Source organism: Suillus discolor (assembly GCF_016758755.1).
Source record: "Suillus discolor strain FC423 chromosome Unknown F5147scaffold_269, whole genome shotgun sequence".
NCBI lineage: Eukaryota > Fungi > Basidiomycota > Agaricomycetes > Boletales > Suillaceae > Suillus > Suillus discolor.
Window position 1 is genome coordinate 1,896 of NW_024541516.1, and position 22,169 is coordinate 24,064.

At 44.1% G+C, this 22,169-nt stretch overlaps 6 protein-coding genes across 6 annotated transcripts; 1 reads left to right on the plus strand and 5 right to left on the minus strand.

Annotated features, from left to right (window-relative positions):
* Window positions 1-2,198: 2,198 nt before the first annotated feature.
* On the minus strand, window positions 2,199-3,296 carry F5147DRAFT_660145 (uncharacterized protein; the record flags this gene model as incomplete). Its single annotated transcript, XM_041434654.1, has 6 exons — window positions 2,199-2,208; window positions 2,265-2,606; window positions 2,812-2,872; window positions 2,911-2,949; window positions 3,161-3,169; window positions 3,212-3,296. The coding sequence occupies 6 exons, from the start codon at window positions 3,294-3,296 to the stop codon at window positions 2,199-2,201; spliced, it is 546 nt and encodes a 181-aa protein (XP_041284411.1).
* Window positions 3,297-5,533: 2,237 nt separating this feature from the next.
* F5147DRAFT_782871 (uncharacterized protein) lies at window positions 5,534-6,914 on the minus strand (the record flags this gene model as incomplete). Its single annotated transcript, XM_041442780.1, has 4 exons — window positions 5,534-6,318; window positions 6,369-6,378; window positions 6,436-6,463; window positions 6,514-6,914. 4 exons carry the CDS (start codon window positions 6,912-6,914, stop codon window positions 5,534-5,536), a joined length of 1,224 nt encoding a protein of 407 aa, XP_041284412.1.
* Window positions 6,915-8,221: 1,307 nt separating this feature from the next.
* F5147DRAFT_546715 (uncharacterized protein) lies at window positions 8,222-8,702 on the minus strand (the record flags this gene model as incomplete). The annotated part of the gene is made up of 2 exons (XM_041430332.1): window positions 8,222-8,614; window positions 8,673-8,702. Coding segments are annotated over 2 exons (423 nt in total), but the record flags the coding sequence as incomplete, so codon positions are not given.
* A 4,597-nt stretch (window positions 8,703-13,299) lies between these two features.
* F5147DRAFT_782873 (uncharacterized protein) lies at window positions 13,300-16,947 on the minus strand (the record flags this gene model as incomplete). Its single annotated transcript, XM_041442781.1, has 16 exons — window positions 13,300-13,525; window positions 13,585-14,191; window positions 14,242-14,442; window positions 14,511-14,609; window positions 14,674-14,816; window positions 14,864-15,045; window positions 15,096-15,292; window positions 15,344-15,612; window positions 15,676-15,889; window positions 15,942-16,004; window positions 16,053-16,088; window positions 16,145-16,211; window positions 16,318-16,605; window positions 16,651-16,734; window positions 16,796-16,825; window positions 16,882-16,947. 16 exons carry the CDS (start codon window positions 16,945-16,947, stop codon window positions 13,300-13,302), a joined length of 2,772 nt encoding a protein of 923 aa, XP_041284414.1.
* Window positions 16,948-17,907: 960 nt separating this feature from the next.
* F5147DRAFT_782874 (uncharacterized protein) lies at window positions 17,908-18,534 on the minus strand (the record flags this gene model as incomplete). The annotated part of the gene is made up of 5 exons (XM_041442782.1): window positions 17,908-17,960; window positions 18,010-18,106; window positions 18,160-18,266; window positions 18,323-18,386; window positions 18,445-18,534. 5 exons carry the CDS (start codon window positions 18,532-18,534, stop codon window positions 17,908-17,910), a joined length of 411 nt encoding a protein of 136 aa, XP_041284415.1.
* A 1,116-nt stretch (window positions 18,535-19,650) lies between these two features.
* F5147DRAFT_782875 (uncharacterized protein) lies at window positions 19,651-21,784 on the plus strand (the record flags this gene model as incomplete). Its single annotated transcript, XM_041442783.1, has 5 exons — window positions 19,651-19,699; window positions 19,756-20,736; window positions 20,811-20,951; window positions 20,989-21,068; window positions 21,128-21,784. The coding sequence occupies 5 exons, from the start codon at window positions 19,651-19,653 to the stop codon at window positions 21,782-21,784; spliced, it is 1,908 nt and encodes a 635-aa protein (XP_041284416.1).
* Between the last annotated feature and the right edge of the window lie 385 nt (window positions 21,785-22,169).

Genomic DNA, 22,169 nt, shown 5'->3' on the forward strand with positions numbered 1-22,169 from the left:
AGCGGATCTCTCGCAAACTTAGGGTCATATTCCCCACGTCCGTCCGGTCATTTTGAGCCCTGGTTCATCAAATTTGGAGCAGTAGTTGTGAAGTTATCAAGTTTTTGGTGTTTTTGAGAAGTTGAGGGGAGATAAGGGTTTTCTGGGTGCTCAAAGGCCTGTCTCATTTAGCTCTTTTGGCCATTTAACATCCATCAGTGGCTCTGTCCATTTCCCTAATCTGCTTTTTGATAGGACCAGCCCTTGTTGCCCTGCACCATACCCCTTCCTCCTCCTCCCTCTTGCACCTCCGCACATTTTCGCACTTTCACCAGCCCATTTCGCATCGGAACCCACTCGACCCTATACCCGTTTTGAAGCCCTCATTCCAGGCTTTCATTCGCGCCCATCGGCGCCACGATCCGATACTCCGTTCGCCCACCATTCGCATTGTCCGCCGCCCCTCTATTTTATCGCACTTTTACACCATTTTATCTATATCTCCTCACCCTTTGATCACACACCTATCAACCCTATACTTGTTCTGACCGCATTTCCCGCTTCTTTCCATCCGTCCGATCCGTTTCCAGATACATCCGCATGTTCCTCCGCAATCCGCACTTCTCGTGTATCCCTCCCTTTTCCACCATTCTTTTCATATCTTGCTCAGTCCTCCACCAATCCTAGTCGACCCTATACTCATTTTGAAGCCCCTGTTCGCCTCTTTTGATCCGTCTACTCCCCGTCGTCATCCGCGCAACCACTACTTCGCATTTATCGTTTTCATTGTTTACCATTCCTCCAGTACTGATGTGGTTCACCTGGCACAAGAGATGTCAGGGAAAACAGGTGTTGGGGTCATTGTTTTATCCGTCTGCCTGACCCTCATTCACTGATGCAGTTCGCCTGGCACAAGAGATGTCAGGGAAAACAGGTGTTTGAGGACCCCCAGGTTAGTTTTCTTAGTTTAGCTTAGTTTTGGTTTGCATAGGTAGATGACTGGGGACAGTCATGATTTAAAGTTTGTATGAGATGTAGGAACTGATTCCTGGCTAGGCTTGTAGAGACTGTTCTTACCTTAGTGTTATGTTTGTACTTTGTAGCTTACATAATAAAGTTACCTTTTCACCAGTTACCAGTATGAGTCTGAGTACTCAGCAAGTTTCTATCATATTTCCTCTCCTCTGAGCCTTGAGCCTGGTCCAGAAACCCTTTAGGGTTGAATAGCAGCTAGGTTCTGTAAGACCCAACACATCATTCTGAATCACCATCAGAATTGTTGTACCCACAGCAGCTCATTTGTTGGAGCCATGTCGGAAATTCTTAATTTAGATTTCAAAACCTTACAACACATTTCAAGGCCCAAATGCAAAATGTGTCTTTAAATAGGTTGCCATAATAGAGTCATAATTGTCATCGTCATTTAAATGTCAGTTTCAAGCACAGTTGCAATGATGATGAGTCATGACAATCATGACCCATGCTGTTACATCACATGTCAATGGTGGTTGAAATCATTATCACAACATTTATTGCAAAGTCATTGGAATGTGCTAGTAAGCCTTGCAATGGCAATTGCAGGCTGACAAATTTCATTGTAGTGAATGTATATTCTTTGTGATACAAATTGCAATTTATTCCATTAGAGTAATAACACAAATAGATTTCAATATTTAATTATAATAATAATGTTTAGGCCTTCCCAATCATGCATTGACAATGGTCTGAGTATTGAGTGATTAGCATGTCACAAATACAACAGAAAGAATAACATACTAACATTATAATTGAACAGTAACAACAGGATGGGGAATTCAAAACCAAGTTGAACTGAATCTTGGACTAGCACCTGAATCTGGTGGTTACTGCAGTGTTAGTCCAGGTAATAGTGATACTCAAAATAGGTTTTGGAAGGTTTTGAAAACTCACTTAACACACTTTGAACTCTTGGTTAAAGTTGGTTTCAACTTGCTCAAAATATGCTCAGCGCACGTCAGCACAAAGTTGGAGATTCAAACACTTGTGATTTTTCAAAGTGTATGTTCATAGGGGGAAGTCGTACATCGAGTAAAAAAAAGCAACCCATAGTAGATATACATCGTATTTCGAATGTTAACATTCATAAAAAAAGGAGTCCACATGAGAATGAAATCAGCTATAGGTAGTGAATGCCAAAGGACTAAATAAGTGCCGAGGGGAGGAGGACACATGAAAAAAATCTACATGAATCTGCAGAGACGTAAGATAAAGTGAAAGATGATCTTATAGTTGTGGAGAGTATGTACCTTCGAGCTGCTTTCCAGGATGCTGCCACACCTCGAGCCTCAAGTTGAGTGGATAATGGATCTTGAGTGGTGCTGCACTCTGGTGAGCCCATACTGGCACGGTAATATTTGGCAGATAAGTCATAGTCATGTTGCTCAGCAAGTTCCTCACACTCCAACTTCAAGAAGCCATACACAATGCTAGTATGGGTAGCGTGCTGTGACTTGATGAAACCAGTGATGGCTTGAACCACTTTCTTTTTCATAGACGGTTTAGGCTGTACTACATAGTACAGGTTGGGGCGGTTGAAAGACTGCATCAGGCATAAGGGGTTATGTATGCCTAAGCATGCCTTGAGCCAGCTGGATGGGAATGAACACAGAGTCGATCCCTTGAGAAGGGGAGTGTTGGAGCTACAGGGAGTAGTGATGAGTTGGAGGAACCAGCGGCTTGGCAGTAAAAATGAGCTGCTGTTGGTCATGTGTGGGACCAGCACTAGAATAGATTTTTTTAAGATAAGGGTGAATATGTTAGCTGGAACTTACAGGAGGCACAAAAAGTACTTACCTTAGGTTGGTGACACCTGATAACTCAATGTCTTGCTCAGTGCTGTGGGTGAGCATTGAGGCTGGAGGGTGAGGTCAACGATGATACCAACATGCTCACTGTGAGACGAAACTTCGGAACTTTCCAAAATTTCAAACTCTGCCACAAACTATGTCACATATACACAAATGGATAGGAGTTTTGATTCCCTCAACTCCTGCCCCAATTGTGACCATGCCTCAACCATCCATCTGTAAAGAACTCCTGGCTATTGTAGATCAGGCAGAACTTTCCCTGGCCAAGCTACAGTACCAGGATATCCTAGATGATTGGTCTGACTTTGAGAGTGATTCTGACTCTGAGGACTCACTTTCCACTACTTCAGATGATGATAATTCAATCTATCTATCTTTTAGCTCACCTTCCCCCCCTCCCCCCTCCCTCCTCTTCCCTATGACAGGGATTTCAGATTCTTCCAGTGATGGTTCTATCTCTTCTGATAACATCGCTCTACCTTACGACCACCTCTGTGACACCATTAATGCTCTTCATGATGAGGTTAAGAGGGCTCATGTACTCCATAAGCCTAATGAGCCTCCCCCACTAGCACCTCAGCTTCACATGTTGGTTCATCACGAAGAATACCACCCTCATTTGTTTTGGCAGAAACTCTGTGTTAACCCCAAGATCTTCGATGACATCCTCTATTTTATCTCTGATCATCCCATCTTCCAAAATCAGTCCAACAATCCTCAGCTCCCTGTCTCCATTCAACTTGCCATTTTTTTGAATCGAGCCGGCCACTATGGGAATGCTATTACTCTTGAAGATGTCGCTCAATGGGCAGGCGTGAGTGTTGGGTCTGTGGTTGATTGCACTAATTGTGTGATGATTGTGGTTCTTAATGCTCACGATCAGTTTATCTGCTTCCCAGCAGATAATTCTGAGGATGCTGACCTGGCTTGCAAATTTGCTGAGTTGTGTACCTGTCCAGAGTGGAAGGGTGGCTTTCTAGCAATTGATGGCTCAACTATGAATCTTTTCACCAAACCTGGTTACTTTGGTGAGACATTTTATGATAGGAAATCCAAATATTCCCTTGGCTGCCAGGTATTTTTTTTTTAAATTTTCATGTGCAAAAATTAATTTAATTCTAGGCAGTCATTTTACCATATAATCTTCTCATTATTAATTATTCTCTGGGTCATCCTGGGAGTGTTCATGATGCATTTGCTTTTTGATCCACTCATCTTTATGAAGAGCATACTGACCTTCTCCCTAATGGTCATTGGGTTTAGGCAGACAGTGCATACCCATTGGAGCCATGGTGTATTGCTCCTTTTAAGAAACCTCACAATGGGAGGTTGACAAAGGACCAGAAGTCCTTTAATTATCATCTCTTTAAAGTATTTTTTTTAAAATTTATATTTCAGTAAATTGAATTTTTTAGATCCATGTTTGTGTTGAACACACATTTGCAGTTTTGAAGGGACAGTTCTATTCCCTTCAAGAGCTCCGGTTCAGAATTCTGGCTGAGAAAGACCTTGAGTTCACTGTGCAGTGGATCAAGTGCTGCATCATCCTACACAACATGATCGTTCACTTTGAAATTGAGCATCACAAGAGGGATGGGACATATGAGAGTTCTCTAAAGTGGGCTCATGGAGAGGGGGAAGATTTCCTTGATCAAGAAGTTGAGGGTCCAGATGGTGAAGAAGTTGTTGGGGACAGGACTTATGAGGCAACTCCAGGTTAAGCTGCTCATGCAAGGCTGATGAATGTACTCTTTGACAGTCCTCACTCAGATGCACACCATAGGGAAGAATGATTCACCACAATGTTTGATTGGACATGTACTACCACTTAAACACCTGTACAACAAATGTATGTAGCTATGTAAACATCAATCAAGAAAGTACCAACAATTAACCCCAAAAACATGTGCATGCAATGGAAACAAAACATAAAGATGTCAACAAACATATAGCAACAAATGACATAGTGACAATAGATGGATGAGTGACAATGAGATGATAATGAGATAATGAGACGATGAGACAACAACAACAGAGACCACGACAATACGACAACATGATGGAGACAACAACATGACAATACAACAACACAACAACACAACAACACAACAACATAACAACACAACAATACAACAACACAACAACACAACAATACAACAACACAACAACACAACAACACAACAACACAACAAAAAAAAGACTCATACAGCTCCTCCATCTGATGCTGAGGCCTTGCTGGCCTGCATCATCTGGTGGTACTGGATTTTGAGTTGAAGAGTCTCTGCCTCTTTCTTGAGCACCAACAAATGTGCTTCGTGGACTTGGATATCCATCTCGCAAAGGCAAATTTCGGCGTCTTTGGTCTCCTGCAGTCACTGATGGCTTACAGTGGCTTGGAAGGTCTCATACTTGCAGTTAGTGCAAAGCCATTTGTACTTCTTGATGTTGCGATTGTGCTCACTCTTTGCATCGAGCTTCGCGAGGAAGCGCTTGTGCTTGCTGTTGTGGTGGGACATGGCATCAGAGTGCATACTCTGGATCTCATCCTTCACCTGTTCCACCTGTTCCATCACATCCGATTTTGCTTTTTTCTTCTTCAAACTGCCGGCACTGGTTGGAAGTGACATCTGGGAAGTTGGGGACACAAAGTAGTCCGACATTGAGGTGGTATTTCGTGTCGTCAATGTGCTCTGCAACATCTCTGATGGTCATTTGCATCGTCCCCCACAGCTCAATAGCTTCTGTATGCCTAACACTGAGCAGTTGTTGTAGGAAGACATCGGGGATTTTGCAGGTCTGTGGAATGGTTCTGGAGCATTAGGAGGGGGCAATGGTAATGAGGGAAGCTGCTGTTTCTTCCCTGCAACATGGGAAGGACTATCGGTTGTCTTGTCGACCATCATATCATCATCTTTAAGATAATTTAGGGAGTCTCCAAGCGGGGTGTCAAACGGTCCACTAATATCTTGATCAAAGTCATCGTCATCAGCGTTATGATTGTTGAGGGCGTCTTTTGGTGTCGGAAGACCGTGAAGGTGGAATTGGGGGGATGTATTGTAAGGGGCAGTATGGGAGGGAGCAGGAGCAGGAGCCAGAGTAGGAGCAGAAGCAGGAGTGAGGAGAGCAGGAGCAGGAGCAGGAGAAGGAGCAGGAGCAAATTGTGAACTCCCAGCATGAGGTGTTTCAAGGGCATTTGCGTGATATGGTATATGAGGGCCCAGAGAGTATGGTTGGCCATATTGTGAAGGTGGAGTACTGGAAGAATAAGAATGGGTATCATGTGAGGGATATGTGGGAGTGTAAGGTGACCATTGAGAAGTAGCGTCAAAGTGTGCGGAGGGACCAGCCCCATCATGCGGTTGAACAAGTGAATATGATACGCTGGCATGATCAACACCTGGCTTTGAGGAGTGGGTTACTGCGGCTATGGACGGATTAGAATGCCAAATTGAATCTAGTTCTGTGTACCATGGCAGCTTCAAAAGTGCTGCATCTACGATGATCAATCAATTGAGAACTAAAAAATTGGGACCAGGGACTCACCTAATAAGTTCTTTGCTTAGGTCCCTTCAGCCAGCATCACACCAGTGCCAGTGCTGCTGAATGATACCTTGAGTTTCTTGTATTTACCCCTGAGACTGCAGAAATTTTAGTATTTTTATAAACGGAACAAAAAACAACAATGTACGTTCCAATACAGTTGCCAACTGCGTCACAGAATTTTTTGGAATTGATGGCGTACGCAGCACCATACTTAGGGTGGCCTGCAAACAAGAGCTTGGCAATATTCTGGTAGATTTGGCCTTTATCCAACCACGATGGATGGTCATCGACAGCAGCCATTGCTTTTTTCCCATCAGAGTAAAATAGGACCCTACAATCAGCAGCTTGAGTGGTCAGATAGTTCACCAATGTATCAGTAAGAGCGTGGTCGCTTTGCCACTGAATAGCTAGCCATGGTCCAGATGATTCTGGAGGTTTGGGCGGTCCTCGAGAGGTTGATGCATCGTCCATTGCCCTCAAGTGCAATGGAGTGTTAGGTTTGAGGTGTGCAGAATGTCGAACATGTTCACGACGGGCAGGAGGCATAGTTGTTTCGAAGTCCAATATACAATGCTGGCCTGACCTTGAATTGGCTGAGGTTTCTAGCTGAGAGTTTGAAGTGTTTAGCCGGCATTTAACCGAGTTTCAAAACCTTCCAAAACCTATTTTGAGTACCACTAATAATAAACCAATGATCATACAAGAAAATCACCTTGTGATTCATTTAAATGTTGGGAACTTCCATTGCAACGTTGTGGTAGCATGTCAATGATTTATGGGGCTTGAAACAAGTTTGAGAGACAATTGAGACAGCTTAAGGTGCAATTGTGACAGGATTGAGAGGAGGAGTATGAACTTAGATTGTCATAATGAGTCCATTGAATGAAAGGAACAGTGACATGTCAATGAGAAGGGACATCATTGAGAGAAGGACTGATTTTGGAATTCAAGCTCTGATTCTATTATGTTGTCAGGTCTTGAATATTCACTGCCTCCCCCCTAATGATATTGACAATGAGAATCTGTAGTGCTCCAGTAAATTCCACTTCAATAAACATAAACTGTGCAATACACTACTGACTGCATGATACACTCTGTCTTGATGACATTTTTTGTGAAGATTTGGCAGAGGTTTCTGCAGGATTCTGAATTGGACTCTGAATCTGCCTGTCAATTGAGAAACGAGTTGTGCTTGCTGTTGTCTAATACAGTGCAATTGATTAAATTCTTTCATTTTCTAACAAGTGAGCCACCCGGTTTCTTCCTCTTGCCACTCAGTAATACTCACTACAGCCCAAAATTTGCTCATTTAATAACTTTTGCAAGCTGTGACTGGGCCAAGAACCTCATCAGACCCATCCATCACTATCACCGATCTGCTTTCATTTTCCAAGTGTTCTTTGTCATGGTGCCATGCTGCCTAGCTTCAAGGGGCCCAAACCATCCGATGTCATCTTTGTGACTTATATCCATGATACTTCAGCTCATCTGTCACCTCTTATCATATCAATCCTATCAGGTCTCATATTGGTGACATGAATACTGCTGTCTAATCTCTTGTGCACTATTACTTCCATTGCCTATACCTTGGACTTGTTACCCTGTATTATGTAATACTCAGTAGTGTATCATGCACTCGATGTTGTATTGTGTGGTTTATTAAAGTGGCATTTGAAGTATCATAAATGACAGGAATACTAAGTGAATCTATTTATGAGACCGAGTCGCACAAGTTTCAGATGCTGTTACAGTTGCCCTCTTCCCTCTAGCTCTCCCTTATCTGCATCCACATCTACATCCACTGGCGCTGCCCCCATGTCCTGCATTACCTCAGCAACTTGCTCTTCAAGTGGTGAATCCCTCACTTCCAATTCAATGATGTCTGAATCTACTAGGAGTGAGAAGCTCTGGATTGGATTGGAGACCACAATGAGATTGGCTGTTTCAAGAGTGGCAGCTATCTGGACTGAAGTGTTAGATGAATCACTATCCATATCGAGGGCTGCAAGTGCATGCTCAATTGCATCTGTGCGTTCCTCTTGATCTGCAGATTTGAAAGCTGAAACTTTTGCAGCTTTGAAAATATAGTGATTGATATTGGCGACAATCACTACAATGTGTTTCATGTTCCATTTGGTTACCAAAACTTTCTTGTAGTGAAAGAATAAGTTCTTGTAGTTAATGGTTGACCTCTTCCCAATGCCAGTACTCAAAAACTCAGTGTTGGGTGAGAGTAAAAATATTGCCTGCATTGTCAATGTTGCATAAGAACTTGAGTTTGTAATAATTCTACTGACGACTTACAATGACTGCTGCCCAAGCTATTGATCCTGGCATGACTTGGTGAACACTTCACTTGAGAGAGTTTGTATGTGCACCACTGCTGCTCGAACCCTGGAGTGAGGTGACACCACGTAATGAAGCTTTCAGAATCTAAGTAATAATACAATATAAATAATCAGCATAAGAATGGTGCTAGTATTGCTAAACTTATTTGAGCTAGGAGTTCCCAGTTGCCAAAGACAGTCCTGAGCAACTTGTCTTCCTTCAATCCTGGGAACAAGACAGGCGGGAAAGTCTTGTATGCCAGGTCTGTAGCCGACATGACCCCAGTAGCTGTTGTATTTTGGGAATAGTTGCTCTCTTGAAGTTGATGTTAGTGAAATACTTTGAGGGAAGATCAAAAATATTGCCAGCGACACCATGAAGCTTCTTAATCTCATTGGCATGAGTGTCGGGAATGCATTTCAGAACCTACAAAAGAACACTGTTGCATTAGTGACATGTCAATGGTGAGTCAAGGAATGAAAAGCCACATACAAGATTGCTGAAATAGGAAGTTTCCATCACCTTGTGCAATGACTCGGGAAAGTGATGATAGAGCTCATCTAAGAAAGCAGAATCCTGTGTTGCTGCAGTTGTATATCATTTGGAGCTACTGAAGGGAGTTGGAAATTCTGGAAGTTTCTTATTGAGAAGTTTGCTATTAGGAAACATCTCAGCCATCATACCATATTTGTGAGCATAGATGGTGATAGTGTTCTCATAAACACTAAGTTTGTGCTGTGTGTTCATACAGCATTTTCATTTAGGCTTCTCAGCATGCAGAGTCTTGTTTTCTTCCTTGATAGACCTGTTCTCTTCAGAAAGCCTCTGTATCTGGACCTGCAACACTTTAAGGGTCTAAAATCAATCAGGTAATTAGTGAATGCTGAGGGAGATGGATCATTCGTACTTCTAAAAGTTCTCCTTTTAATGTACTTGGACCTGGGATAGAGATGCGACCAACATCATTTGGGTCCCAATCATCAAAGTCACTGTCTGCATCTGAGGATATCAATTGTGAAAGATGCAACATCTCAGCTATCAATCAAAAGCTTCGAGTAATGATTCTGTTGGAAGGGATTCAGAAGACATCAATGCAAAGATGAGTTAGTACCTGCAACACTTTATATCATGTGTGCGATGTGGACATAATGTTGCCTGCAGTAGCTTTATTACATGTCTGCAGTCATAGAATCTTGATTGGATCAAAAGGAAATATTGATCTGCCAATCAAAGACATTAGGATTAGTGTTCCAGTTCAAATCAAAGTGGATATGAGTAAAACACCATGCTATGAATAATAAGACGTGCACAATCAGTGCGCACATAGATAAAAACTGCCATTGTTCATAATGGTAGGGATTGAGTGCACACATACATGCACATCAAAAAACACCGTTATCATTTGTAATAGCACTGGATGTTGCTTTATTAAAAGACATCAGATGAGGAAGCCGTTATCATAAAGACTGCAAAGCATGTGCTTTGATAAAGGCATACCTCAATGTCAGTGCTGATACAATAGGATTCAGTAGTTATCATTAGCTAGTAATTTATCAATGATTGTACCTCAACAGGACCTGCAAGATGTCAATCACCAGTCCATCCAAAATATGACCATGCTTGGAGCACAAGGTATCCAGGCAATCCAGGATGATTAGCATTGGATTCTCTAATGACCAGATTAACAAAGCATGAGACAGCCACTAATTAGTATGAAGGTGAGAAGACATGCACATAGGACCTAATTGTAAACATACCTTTCATGGTAGCACAGTTCTGCATGAGTGTAGTTGTGTAAAGTAGCAGATGATATGTAGAGGAGTGTAATCAGAAGAACATGTCCAAAGTAGCAGATGGTATGTAGAAGAATAATGAAGTGCTAGTCAGATTCAGATGCACACCGGATGTCCTGCCTCCAGATGCATTTCCTTCACACAAAGGAACATATCTGTATCGACTGTATTGACAACAAGATAATTGAGGTTGCTGTCTGGTACTAGAAATGCCCCATGAATAATTGACCTAACTGAGAAAAAGATTTGGACTGTGCGCATGATCTTGCTTGAACTCAGAAAAGGTTGAGTTGTTTGTCCTTTTGAAGTCGTGTGCCTGTGGGAGCATCAAATAGGTGTATAAGAGCAAGGGGAAATGTGTTTTTTCCAACTGGGCAGTTGAAAAGGAAGATGAGGCATCCAAGAATGACCTTTTGCTGAGTCCGGATGAACACACAGTCAAAACACGGTACATTGAAGAACATTGGACTGCATCAAAGATAGTCCATATGCTGCTGCCAGTTCACTAATGACTCGCAATTGACTTGCAGAAATCAAAACTCAGTAATCTGGTTTGCATCACTTTGGTCACCCCATTTCAGGTACCTCTTAGGTTGTATTATACCTATAGAGGTTTTCACCTAGGGGGTACTTTTCAGGTGGTCCGGCCATGTTTGTATGGTCTTTCCCCAAGTGTATAGGGTCCAAAATGAAATGTATTGAGCACGGTCCAGGGGTCAAAATAATTTTTGCGTGGGAAAGACCGCCAGCCAACTTTAGACCACACATACATTGGGAAATTCCCATGGTGCAGGGGTGTCAGGGGTCCTATTATGACCAAATTTTTTTGAAAATTGTGGTTTTTTTTGGTCCTCTCACCCACCTCAGGCAGCACTTCTTGGTGGAAATAAAGGGTCCTGCAGACCTGATTTCTATATTATGGCAACAGGACCCAGCCTCTCTATGGCCTATCAATATATTTTGTCTTCAATGATCCCCAGTAGTGTGAAAAGGAGGATGAGTGTGCAGGGTTTCTGAGCGGATCTGATAGGCAAATCATCAGGGAAGACTAGGGGCAAGCAAGATAATATGGTATATGGATATGTATCACCAAGTGACTTGTATGAGACAGGAACAATAGCACCATCTTGAGGCATCTGGCATGACAGTTGAACTTTGAAATGAGACTTATATTTGGGGAAGGGAAAGAGGCAAAATAATGAGCAGATCTGAGGTAGCAGAAAATAAGCTACATAAAGTGTCTTCCATACCTCACATCCAACTCTGAGAAAGAAAAATGTAGAGCTGTGAGGGTGAGATAGTGAGATCAAGCCAATATGCTTGTGAGGTATCAAACACAAAGACATAGAATATACATTGAAACCATTAAGAGAGTCACCGGGAGAAAGCTAATATGCCTGTCAGGTATTGAGCGTCAAACACAAGGACATAGAATATACATTGAAACCATTGAGAGAGTTACCGGGGGAAAGCCAACATGCTTGTGAGGTATTGAGCGTCACACACAAGGACATAGAATATACATTGAAACCATTTAGAGAGTCACCAGGGAAAGCCAACATGCTTGTGAGGTATTGAGCGTCAAACACAAGGACATAGACTATAAATTGAAACCATTAAAAAGTGACTGGAGGAAGGACCACAGAGACATGTGGGAGGGACCATGGTGAATGGGAAATGACTATACGGAGATATGGAAAGGACCACAGTGGATGGGAAAGACCACATAGAGATATGGGAAGACCCAAGGTAAATAAGAAAGGATTGTAGGGAAGGACCATAGTGAGTGGGAAAGGACCATATAGACATATGGGAAGGACCGCATTGAATAAGAAAGGACCATATAAACATGTGGGATGGACCACGGTGGATGGGAAATGGCCATAGTGACATATGGGAAGGACCGTGGTGAATAAAAAAGGACTGTAGACACATGTGGGAAGGACCATGGGGGATGGGAAATGGCCATAGAGACATGTGGGAAGGACCACAAGGGATGAGACAGCCATAGAGACATGGGATGGACCACAGTGAATAAAAAAGGACTGTAGACATATATGGGAAGAATCATGGGGGATGGGAAATGGCTATAGGGACATATGGGAAGGACCAACATGAGTGGGAAAGGACCACAGTGACTGGGAAAGGACAATCCCACATTTCAGTACATTCACATCATCATCATCATCATCATCAAGTTCATCATTGTTGAAACAGCATAGCCTACAGTAGCACTCAAGCAAGACAAAACTTTGAAACCTTTGGTTGAAATTGCTAGGAATGTGTCTACTTTCTATCCCTCAGAATTTATGCTTGTTACAGTCCCCTCAACTAAAATCCAAGTTCTGTGTGCAATTAGGCTTATGTATTTAATTGTCTATCAAAAGGTCAGGCAAGCTGTATGGCAGGGATTAGACGACTAGTGATGTCAGAAAAGTTGGAAGAGATTCAGGAGATTATGTGACACAGTTCAGGTAAAATTTAGCAGCTAAGCTCGCACCGAATTTTGGAGTCTGATGCTTGAAAACCATAATAATAGATTAGATAATTAAATCTATTAAAATCCTCGAACACCAATTTGAGTTGAGCAAACACAAAATTCTCACTTCAAGTTCCAAGCAAATGAAATGAATAGAGCATAAGTGTAGGCATGTATCATGAGTAACTCTGAATCATGAGTGACAAGAAAAGCATATGAAAAGCATATGAAAAGCATATAAGAAACATGTGAAAAACATAAGAAAAGGACAGCATGATATAACACGATTAGTAGATATTACCGAAAGTGGGCGTGAGCAAGGGCTGCACAGTTAGTAATACTCATCTTCATCTTCTTCGATGATTGCACGGCGATCGGGAGATGCAGGGCGAATATGCGAAGGTCTGACAGTTGAATGATTGCGGCGCTGTGAGGAACCAGTGCGAGAAGTTGGCACAACAGAGGAATGCGACAGTAGCCGAGAACGGGAGGTGCTGGCAATTGGTGCAGAACTTACACGTGCCTGTGATTGGGTGCGGCCTAAAGGTATATGAGAACTAATACAATAGGGCGACAATTAGCCAACACGTTTAAAAGTCAGGGTATAGCAACACACTTCTCATGGACCCTGACACGGTGCCTCTCCTCCACTGTTTCACACTCCAGGTCTTCAGTCTCCCGAGCAGATTCATAATGGGGCCGCGTCCATTTACGAGTGTCTGGGTTATATGTCGGCATAGCATCGTCAAATGCACGTTGATATCGACGTGGTCCATCGTGTGAATGCTCATATCGAGAGCGAGAGGGATATGTTGCGTCCCCGACATGCGGATAACCCAAGGTTGACATAGGAGTTGATGTGCGTGAAATAGGAGGGGGAGACAAAAACTGGGAAGATGGTGCTGGTGGCGACAAAGGCGGGAAATTATCATAGATGGCTCGGTTAGTATGGCGGTGAGAGCGCGAAGCTTCCTGATTGGAGCGCGAAGCTCCCATAGTCGAGCGTGAAGCTGTTAGATTAGACACTGTAGGTTTTTTGATTACCTGTTTGGTGCGGCGTCTAGGAGTGTCGTCTTGGGTGTCGTCTTGGGTGTTGTCTTGCGGAAGATCCTTGATGAACTTCTCTGAGTCTTGGAGGGAGAGAACAACCTTGCTGTTAGTGTCGATGACAAGTGGGATGAGGCACATGCTTGTGGCCTGTGTCTCAACAGTAAGGATATCACCTGTAGTCGTTATATCAGCTCATGTATATTCAAAGCAGCCAAAAACATACTTTCAGGCCATCTGCTGATATGTAAGATGACACTTGGCTCCTCCACCACCGCCCCCTTCTTCCTTCCTTTGTCACCCGACTTCTTGGACTTGCCTTTGCGCTTCTTCGCCTTTGCTGCCTCCGCCTCGCTATTGTTGTCGTTGTCGTCAAGACCTAACTCAGCCTCGTACATCGCTCCAAGATGGAGCCTGAGATACGGAGCTACCAATGCACGTAGTTGACTTGCAGATAGAGCCTTTGATCAAAATCTGGGCCAGGCAGGGGAACACCAGTGGGCCAGTCGTGAATGCAAAGCTTCTCAGTATACAGGATGTCCAATATGGTCAGCCACCTGCTATTGGAGGTTTTGAGCAGATGACCAGCCTCAGCTACTCAATATTTAGTCAGTAGATTAGAAGGATAATCCAATAAGAAACCTATCAAACATCTCACTAATCATCATGGGCGCGACCTTTCTATTCCTATCCCTGGCAGGCTTGCTGTTGCACAAAAGGCTACCATTTGGAGCAGTGGAAGAGGCAGGGAGTAAGCTGAAAGTCTTGCCTTCAGTGTGTGCAGCTTCTAAGTCTTTGTACCTGAAAGTAAATTTAGCACCGACCCCTATAATCAACAAAAGACGTACTTAAGGATTGTGGTGAGCTCATCTAACCAATGCTTAATATCAAGTTGGTGTGAATTGATAAGGGCTTTGACCATGTCAGAGCCGGCGAACAGCCCTGATGCCTGACGGCCTGCCTCTTCATCACCAGGAAATATTGCAACACCGGCAATGTGAATGCCATGGGTGCGATGCCAGTATGCAGCCTTGATAATAGTTCATCTTTGGATTGAGGTTGGATGAATGCCACACTTACTGATTTTGTGAAAGCATCACGAACACCCATCATCATAAGACCTGCAGCAGAATGTGATGTTAGGTCCTCAGTTGTACCCGCGACAGCATGATCCCAGTTTTCCTGTATCTCCTTCCACAACGATGCGTGCTGAGGGTCATCCTGTGGGTGGGCTTTGTAATGAACTTGCTGCTTCACCTTCCAAGCCTTGACATCCTCTGCAAAAGTGATTAGGACTAAGTAGAATAATTGTGAGGATAGCGACACACCTGGCGAGACAACTCCCGATACTCCTTTAGGCAGTGGATGGGTAGCTGTGAACCACGTCTGGTGTTGGTTCCATGGAGACTCCTTGTGGGTAGCCTTCATAGTCAACCCAGCCTCGATGAGGATTGTCCGCGCACTCTTCCCATATTCTTGACCCAGTGTTCTAGCAGCTTCCAATGTCTTCTTCCCAAGCTCTTGCGCCTTTAAGATGCCTACTTGGGGCATTCTTCCTTTGGTCTTCACAAAGTCTTTGTCGTCCTCATCTTCACTTCTGTGATGTTCATCGACCTCAACCGTTACCTTGAGCTTTTGCTTTTGCTTGGCCATCAATCACGGTGGAGATGGGGGATCGGCTTCAGAGGGAGCCTCGTCGTCTTCACCGTGATTCACAGCAATATCATGATCAGTAGTTTGTTGCGCTTTCTTCCGCTGCTCTTCGTCAACAGCCCAGTCACTGTCGGATGGAGAGCTCTCTTCACCGGCACTGCGATCAGGTGCATATGACTTGACGCCACCTGACCTACGTGGGCGGCCGTTAGTAGAAGTAGCTGTATTCAATATTAATTGAGTTATGAAATACGAAAATTGTTCCAGACTTACCTGAAGTTTTGTGGCCATCATCATTCCCACCTTCCTCTGGGTAGCGTGACTTGGTAGAGGTACCTGCATTTACTATTAGTTAAGCTATTAAATACGAAAGAATTGACTGACCTGAAGTATCCTTGCCATGATCCTTGTTGCTATACCCTGCATCGTGGGACTCAGTACAAGTATACATTACTATTGGTTGAGCTATGAAATACGAAAGAGTGAATATGTCTCACCTGAAGTCCCCTGGTCATTGACATTCCTACCATTGAGATCATTTGTCTGACTTTGAGAGATAGCATTCAGATTCTCGCTCGCAGTAGTGGCGTGTTCTCCAGTAACGGGTGTAGGAGCTGGCAAATGACAAGTTAAGACAGGACATTCATACCATAATAAAATGCTTGCCTGATTCTACATCGCCTTCTTGGATGTCAGCAGATACTTCTTCATCTGCAAGGAGGCAAAATTTGGCATGTGTTAATGAAGTGTCATCAGCAAGTTGAACATGAGATGGGTGGGATTGCTGATCGATAGCGATGTCGGAAGTTGCTGGAATCATTGATGAGCGCCTTGAGAAACTAGCCTCAAAAATCTCCTCTTCAGCAGATGAGGTCATGGGGCCCGAACGCTTGGACTGTGCAAGCGGACGAGGCTTGGGTGGAGGACGAATAGACAGCTAAGAGGTCAGTGTGGATATCAACACATGGCAATCACAACTTACCTCTGGATGGTCGTCGCCGTGGTCGATAACACTCTTGGGGCCAGCGCGACGGCGGGGGCAAGACCGTTTTGGAGGTTCAAGGGCCTAAAATAATGGGAAATTAACCATGATGGACAAAGCTTGAAACAAGAAGACTTGCCTCGACGTTATCCGCATTGGACGCCTTCCTGCGAGTCTTGACATGATAGAGGAGTCAGCTGCTGAAGACGTCAAGGAAAGAAAAAAAAATACCTTGTGTTGATCAGGCAGAGGTGGGTGCCTGATGTGACAGCCTGAGCGGGTAGTTATGGCAGGCATTTTCAAGAGAAATGATAGTGTTCCTACGATCGCGGAGATACGTGGAACACAAGTTGAGAACTCGAAGTTTGCTCAACAATGTTTGACTGACATGAAGTCAGACAATGTAAGAATAAGTAGGAGAGCAAACTGAAAACAATATTGGTTTGAGAAGGTAGAATTTGATGTGCTCGAATTGAGACTCATTGCCTTTATATTTGAAAATAATGGGCATTGTTGTGATTATCGCTACTAGTAGTGGGGCACAGCCCTGAAGCTAAACATGGTTAGCAGTAAAGAATGAAACCATAATTGCAATAGCGACCTTGGCCTATGTACAATGCTAGACCCCTTACAAGTGACTAAAAGAAGAAGATTATGATCGATCAATTAAGTCAGAGACCTAGCTAGGAAATCTAACTGTTTTGAGAACTTACGTTTTTGAGAAGTGATAAGAATCTCGGCTGGTAGGTCACCGTATCATATGGTTAGAGAAACATCCAGGCCTGCCGATTGCTTAAGAACAAGTCAGACACCTAAAAGTATATGTACCTGAGCACCAGGCATTAGCAAATGAATGTTGAGAGATGAGAAGGCTGCTCATTTCCTAAAAAAGAAGTCAGGACGTTACAGTATATCATCAAGAGCGTAAGGTACATGTAGATTTCGGCCAGTAGATGAGGGATTAAGTGTGAGGTGGCTGCTCCAGATACTAGCATGGCCAAGGTGTGAGGTACGCGTTTGACCATCTGGGTGGAAGGTTAGTGTTCGTGGAGGTGAAAAGATAAGGTGAGAATACTCACTTCACGGGCCCACCGCAGTGCTTTCATCTCTTGTTGCATACCGCGCTTACTACGGAATTCATGTGCAATCCATTCCTCTAGCAGGTGTTCTTTGATCTGGTCGTCGGGGAATCAGTCTGCGAGGTCACCGATGAGGCCAAAGGAGAGTTTCACAATAGAGTTGGATCTCCCTCGTCTGCTAGACATTGATGGACGAGCTCAAGGATGGCATGTAAGGGAGTAGTGCGGGTGCTAGGGACGATTGTGAGTGGCAAGATGAATCTACAAGAAAAATGCAAACCTCTCTGGGTATTCTTGAATGCAGTGACGACTACAGTGTATGTCTCTAGAATTCCTTCCCGTAGTTGAGCAACATATTTTATGAGATCAAATTTGAGCTAATGAGTACCAGTTAGCCCTGACACGTTCAGAAATACATAATCCAGCTCACAGGGTTGGGTTGCACAGAGAGTGTTTGTCTGAGATGATTTGAAGACCTGCCTACTGTGACACAGGTACTCGGAATACTGATTGGATGAGGTCGAAAACAGAGGTATCCTATGTTGTCGTCTATGCATTTATTGCAAGTGAATAAACAAAGTAAATGCACTCACCAATGACTGAAGTCTTCAACGAATTGCCAAATAGCCGCTGGGTAATTTCGATAGAAGTCATATCCTGTGTTGAAGTGTGAATGAGCATGTTGCTAAGCGAATGATGTGTAGACGCGGCTCACCGATGCTGTAGATAAACGTATATGATTCAATGTGAGATTGGAAAGCGTTGACATGAAGTGACGGGTGCCAGAGTCAAGTGTGATGGGCATCAGGAGACGTTATGATGGAAATATATTGAAAACTCATGGATTACACCGACTAGTGAAATGTGAATCGACAGACAAGCGAAATACAAGACAAAGCACACCCAAGAGGGTCTTCAATTTCACTGGCGCAGCAACGTGTGAGCGACCGAGGTGACCCTCCAGATGCGAAGTCTAGGAGTGGAAGATCAGCGATGCAAAGTCAACTAATCAATGAGCGAATGGCACGAAGCCAGTTCAAAAGCACTGGGAACCGTTGGAAGGTCAATCGAGGGTGGGGGGGCATAATCAAGAATGGGGAAAGCATAATCAAGGGGCGGGAATAGTATAGAGGATGGAGTGATAATGTTATTGATGCTGGTCCATGTCCAGTATGAAACTGTGACATGTTGCATTTTGGGACTTTCCCACAGGTTCACAAACTTCGACAAATGAAACTGCGATTTGGGAAATTCCCACAGCTTTGTTTCTTGTCTATTTCCTTCTCTGTATTCCCTTCCCCTAGTTCCTTTCAAGTTCTTTCCTTACCGTCAGTTCCCAACTTTGAGCGGTCCTTCGTCACTCAGCACATCAAACTCATCAAGCTTGTCGAACTCGTCAACCTCATCACCGCAATTGATCCCTCAAAGGTCCCCGGCGCTTTTGAACTGGCTTCGTGCCGTTCGCTCATTGATTAGTTGACTTCGCGTCGCTGATCTTCCACTCATAGACTTCGCGTCTGGAGGGTCGCCCTGGTTGCTCACATGTTGCTGTGCCAGTGGGTTGAAGACCCTCTTGGGTGTGCTTAGTCTCATATCTCGTTATCTCTGGTGCGCCACACACTCCTGCAGACCTTCTCTGATTTTTCAGGTATGCCAATCATTTCACATTTCACTCGTCGGTCTAATCGGTGAGTTTCTGATATATTTCATCTATCATAACGTCTCATGATACTCATTGTACTTCATGCACTATAGTACTTGTTACTTTAGATACGTCCTCTTTTTTGGTAAGTGCCCTTTCCTTTACCTCACTAACCATATATTGAACGGTGCTTAGACTCTCATAATACAAAATCAAACTCTTGAGGTGTGTTTTTCTTGTGCCTGTTATCGCACCTCCTAAACTTTGCAGTTTTTCATCATGCCCAATGCTTTGACGATGTTCAAGGCTGATCCGAACCTTTGTGCATGTATGTGATGCTCCTCACTTAACATTTCAACTTACTCATGCGCATGCATACCACAGCGTGGTTGCAATCTTTTGATGCCTACGCAGTCACTGTCCAGGGCAATTTGGTCATCACCACGCCCAACATGGACTTCGTCCCTCAGTTCCACCACTTCGAGGAAGAAAATGTACAAGCACGTGCCGATGGGCGTTTTGGTGTCATCAACTGCTTTCAATGGCCTCAAGCCTACGACAACATCTTTTGCAATTCTGTCTGCATTCCCTGTAAGGAGCTCTACCCATTCCCGCACCCGCTTCACTGGGCATGGTTCACCCCCAACCAAAAGGACTTCAAGGCCATTCCAGGCAACTCATTTCCTGTAGGCACATTAGCTTCTGACAAGGTCGAAGGATTGGAGTCACTCCTGAAAATGGCAGACAAGCGTGTCCAGGACTGGAGGGCCAATCGACAAGGCAAGAACGACGTCATCATCAATCGCGTTGCATCTCTTCGACATGGTATCTCGCGGCTCAAAAAACATCCCCTAACCTTTCGCGATCTCCTCATCTTCGTCACAGATGCCCAACGCCTATTCCTTGAAATTCACTCCTTCATGGATTGGGTTCTCATCACCCAACCTCGCATCTCCTCCGGCATTGGAGCCAACACTGTCAATTCAGCCTGGATGGGCACTTTCACGCACGACAGTGACATGTGCAACAAGCTCCACATGGCTGGTGTCCCCGTCTGGTATGTCTGTACAATGGCGTACATACCCGCTAATATGAAGGTGATGAAACCCGTATTAATCACACATCCGGATGACATCGTCATCTCGATGTATGCAGAGGGCAACAAAATCCACCCCTACGACATCATCTATCATGGTCAAGGTGGCCACCAGCGTCAACTTCACGTTCGCCGCCTATACAGTGGCACAACTTTCAAAAATCCTGATGGGCCGGTTGCTTCAACAAGCAGTTTCTCTACGCCCAGTTCTTCTACTCTTCTGTCATGCTCTAAGCCATCCGCTGCTGCTGGAAAGGCCCCTCAAAAAAGTCAGAAAAAGCATAGGTGACAACCTTGTAGGTGAACCTATTCTAATTGGTTACATTACTTACTACTGTATCAGATGTGAGAGAGGCTCGGCCCACCCAACCGTCCCAGTCAGGCAAATCCAGGGACAAGTGGAAAGACCCTGAAAGCCCATATCTTCCGCTGTCTATCCTACACTGGGATGATGCCCTCAAAACTTGCACAAAGGATCCGTCTTGTGTGCATATGCCCTATGCAATTAATCAGGGATACAGATTCCCCAAACCCACTCTTCTCCTCAGTCCAAAGCTACCAGAGCGCCTGCAAGGTTATATTACCACCTAGCTCGCTTGTCGTCCGTTATGGATTAGCCGAGTCGATCACGACCCACCACGCAATTACCCTTCACCACAGCTCTGGCGCAACTTCCTTGGCAGCGGATTGACAACCCAATCACAAGGTGCTGCGCCCAAAGGCAAAGATCCCAAAAAGAAGGGTCTTACGGCAGCGGAGAAGCGAAAGGCGGTGATGAGGGACTTATTTGGTGACGATGTGTTGGAGACTCACGGAGATTTGTTTGCACCAGAAGGATCGGTGGAATTTTGCGGCGAACAAGTGTCGGTTGCCAGTCTCGCTAACCCTCCACGCCGTCTCGCCCAAAGGATTACATGGGAGTTATATGAGCTCGGTTTCTGTTACAAACTGAGGGATCTCGATTGCCACTTAGTCCATAAACGCTGGGCAGATGATCCGACCAGTTGCGAGCAACTCCTTCATTCCATATTTCCAGGCGAGGCTGGTTTGGTCATGTGGTCAGAGCCATTTCCGGGGGATAACTACGGCATGTGGAATAACACCTTAATTGGTGTTCTGCCTTACCTGGAAAAATTCCGGGAACTCCTCTGTGCTTGGAACAATGTCCCGCCGCTTCTGGTTGTGCCTCTGACCCCAGAAAACTTCACCGATACCAAGTGTTGGGAAGTCATGCATGCTACAACTACCTTTTATGTGCAGACATTCTTTTGTCATTTTGGCAGGCCCCCCATCGTTCCTCATTCCCTCCCTTTGTAATCGATATCATATTTGTGCTACGCACTTATTCCTTTAAAATTTATGTTTCTTCTATAAATGACAATTGTATAACTTTCCATTACTTACTACTCGCTGTAATGCGTCAGATAAGGTTATATTTTGTGTTCGTAAGCAGCATACCTTGCAATGTTCGCGTCCCAATTTAGTGGCACGGTGAGTGATCCTTCAGCTATGTCAGATCTGATATATTTTTGTAGGCACATTATTCCCAAGTCATAGCCAGCGACTGATGTCGTTCTGCTATTGTATTTTTGATATTCATTTTTTCTTGTACTAGATACTTACATCATCCTATCTTCCTTATCTCCACAGCCATCTATCCATCTATTCGTTTATGCAAATCAGGTTTGTATTTTCAGAAATT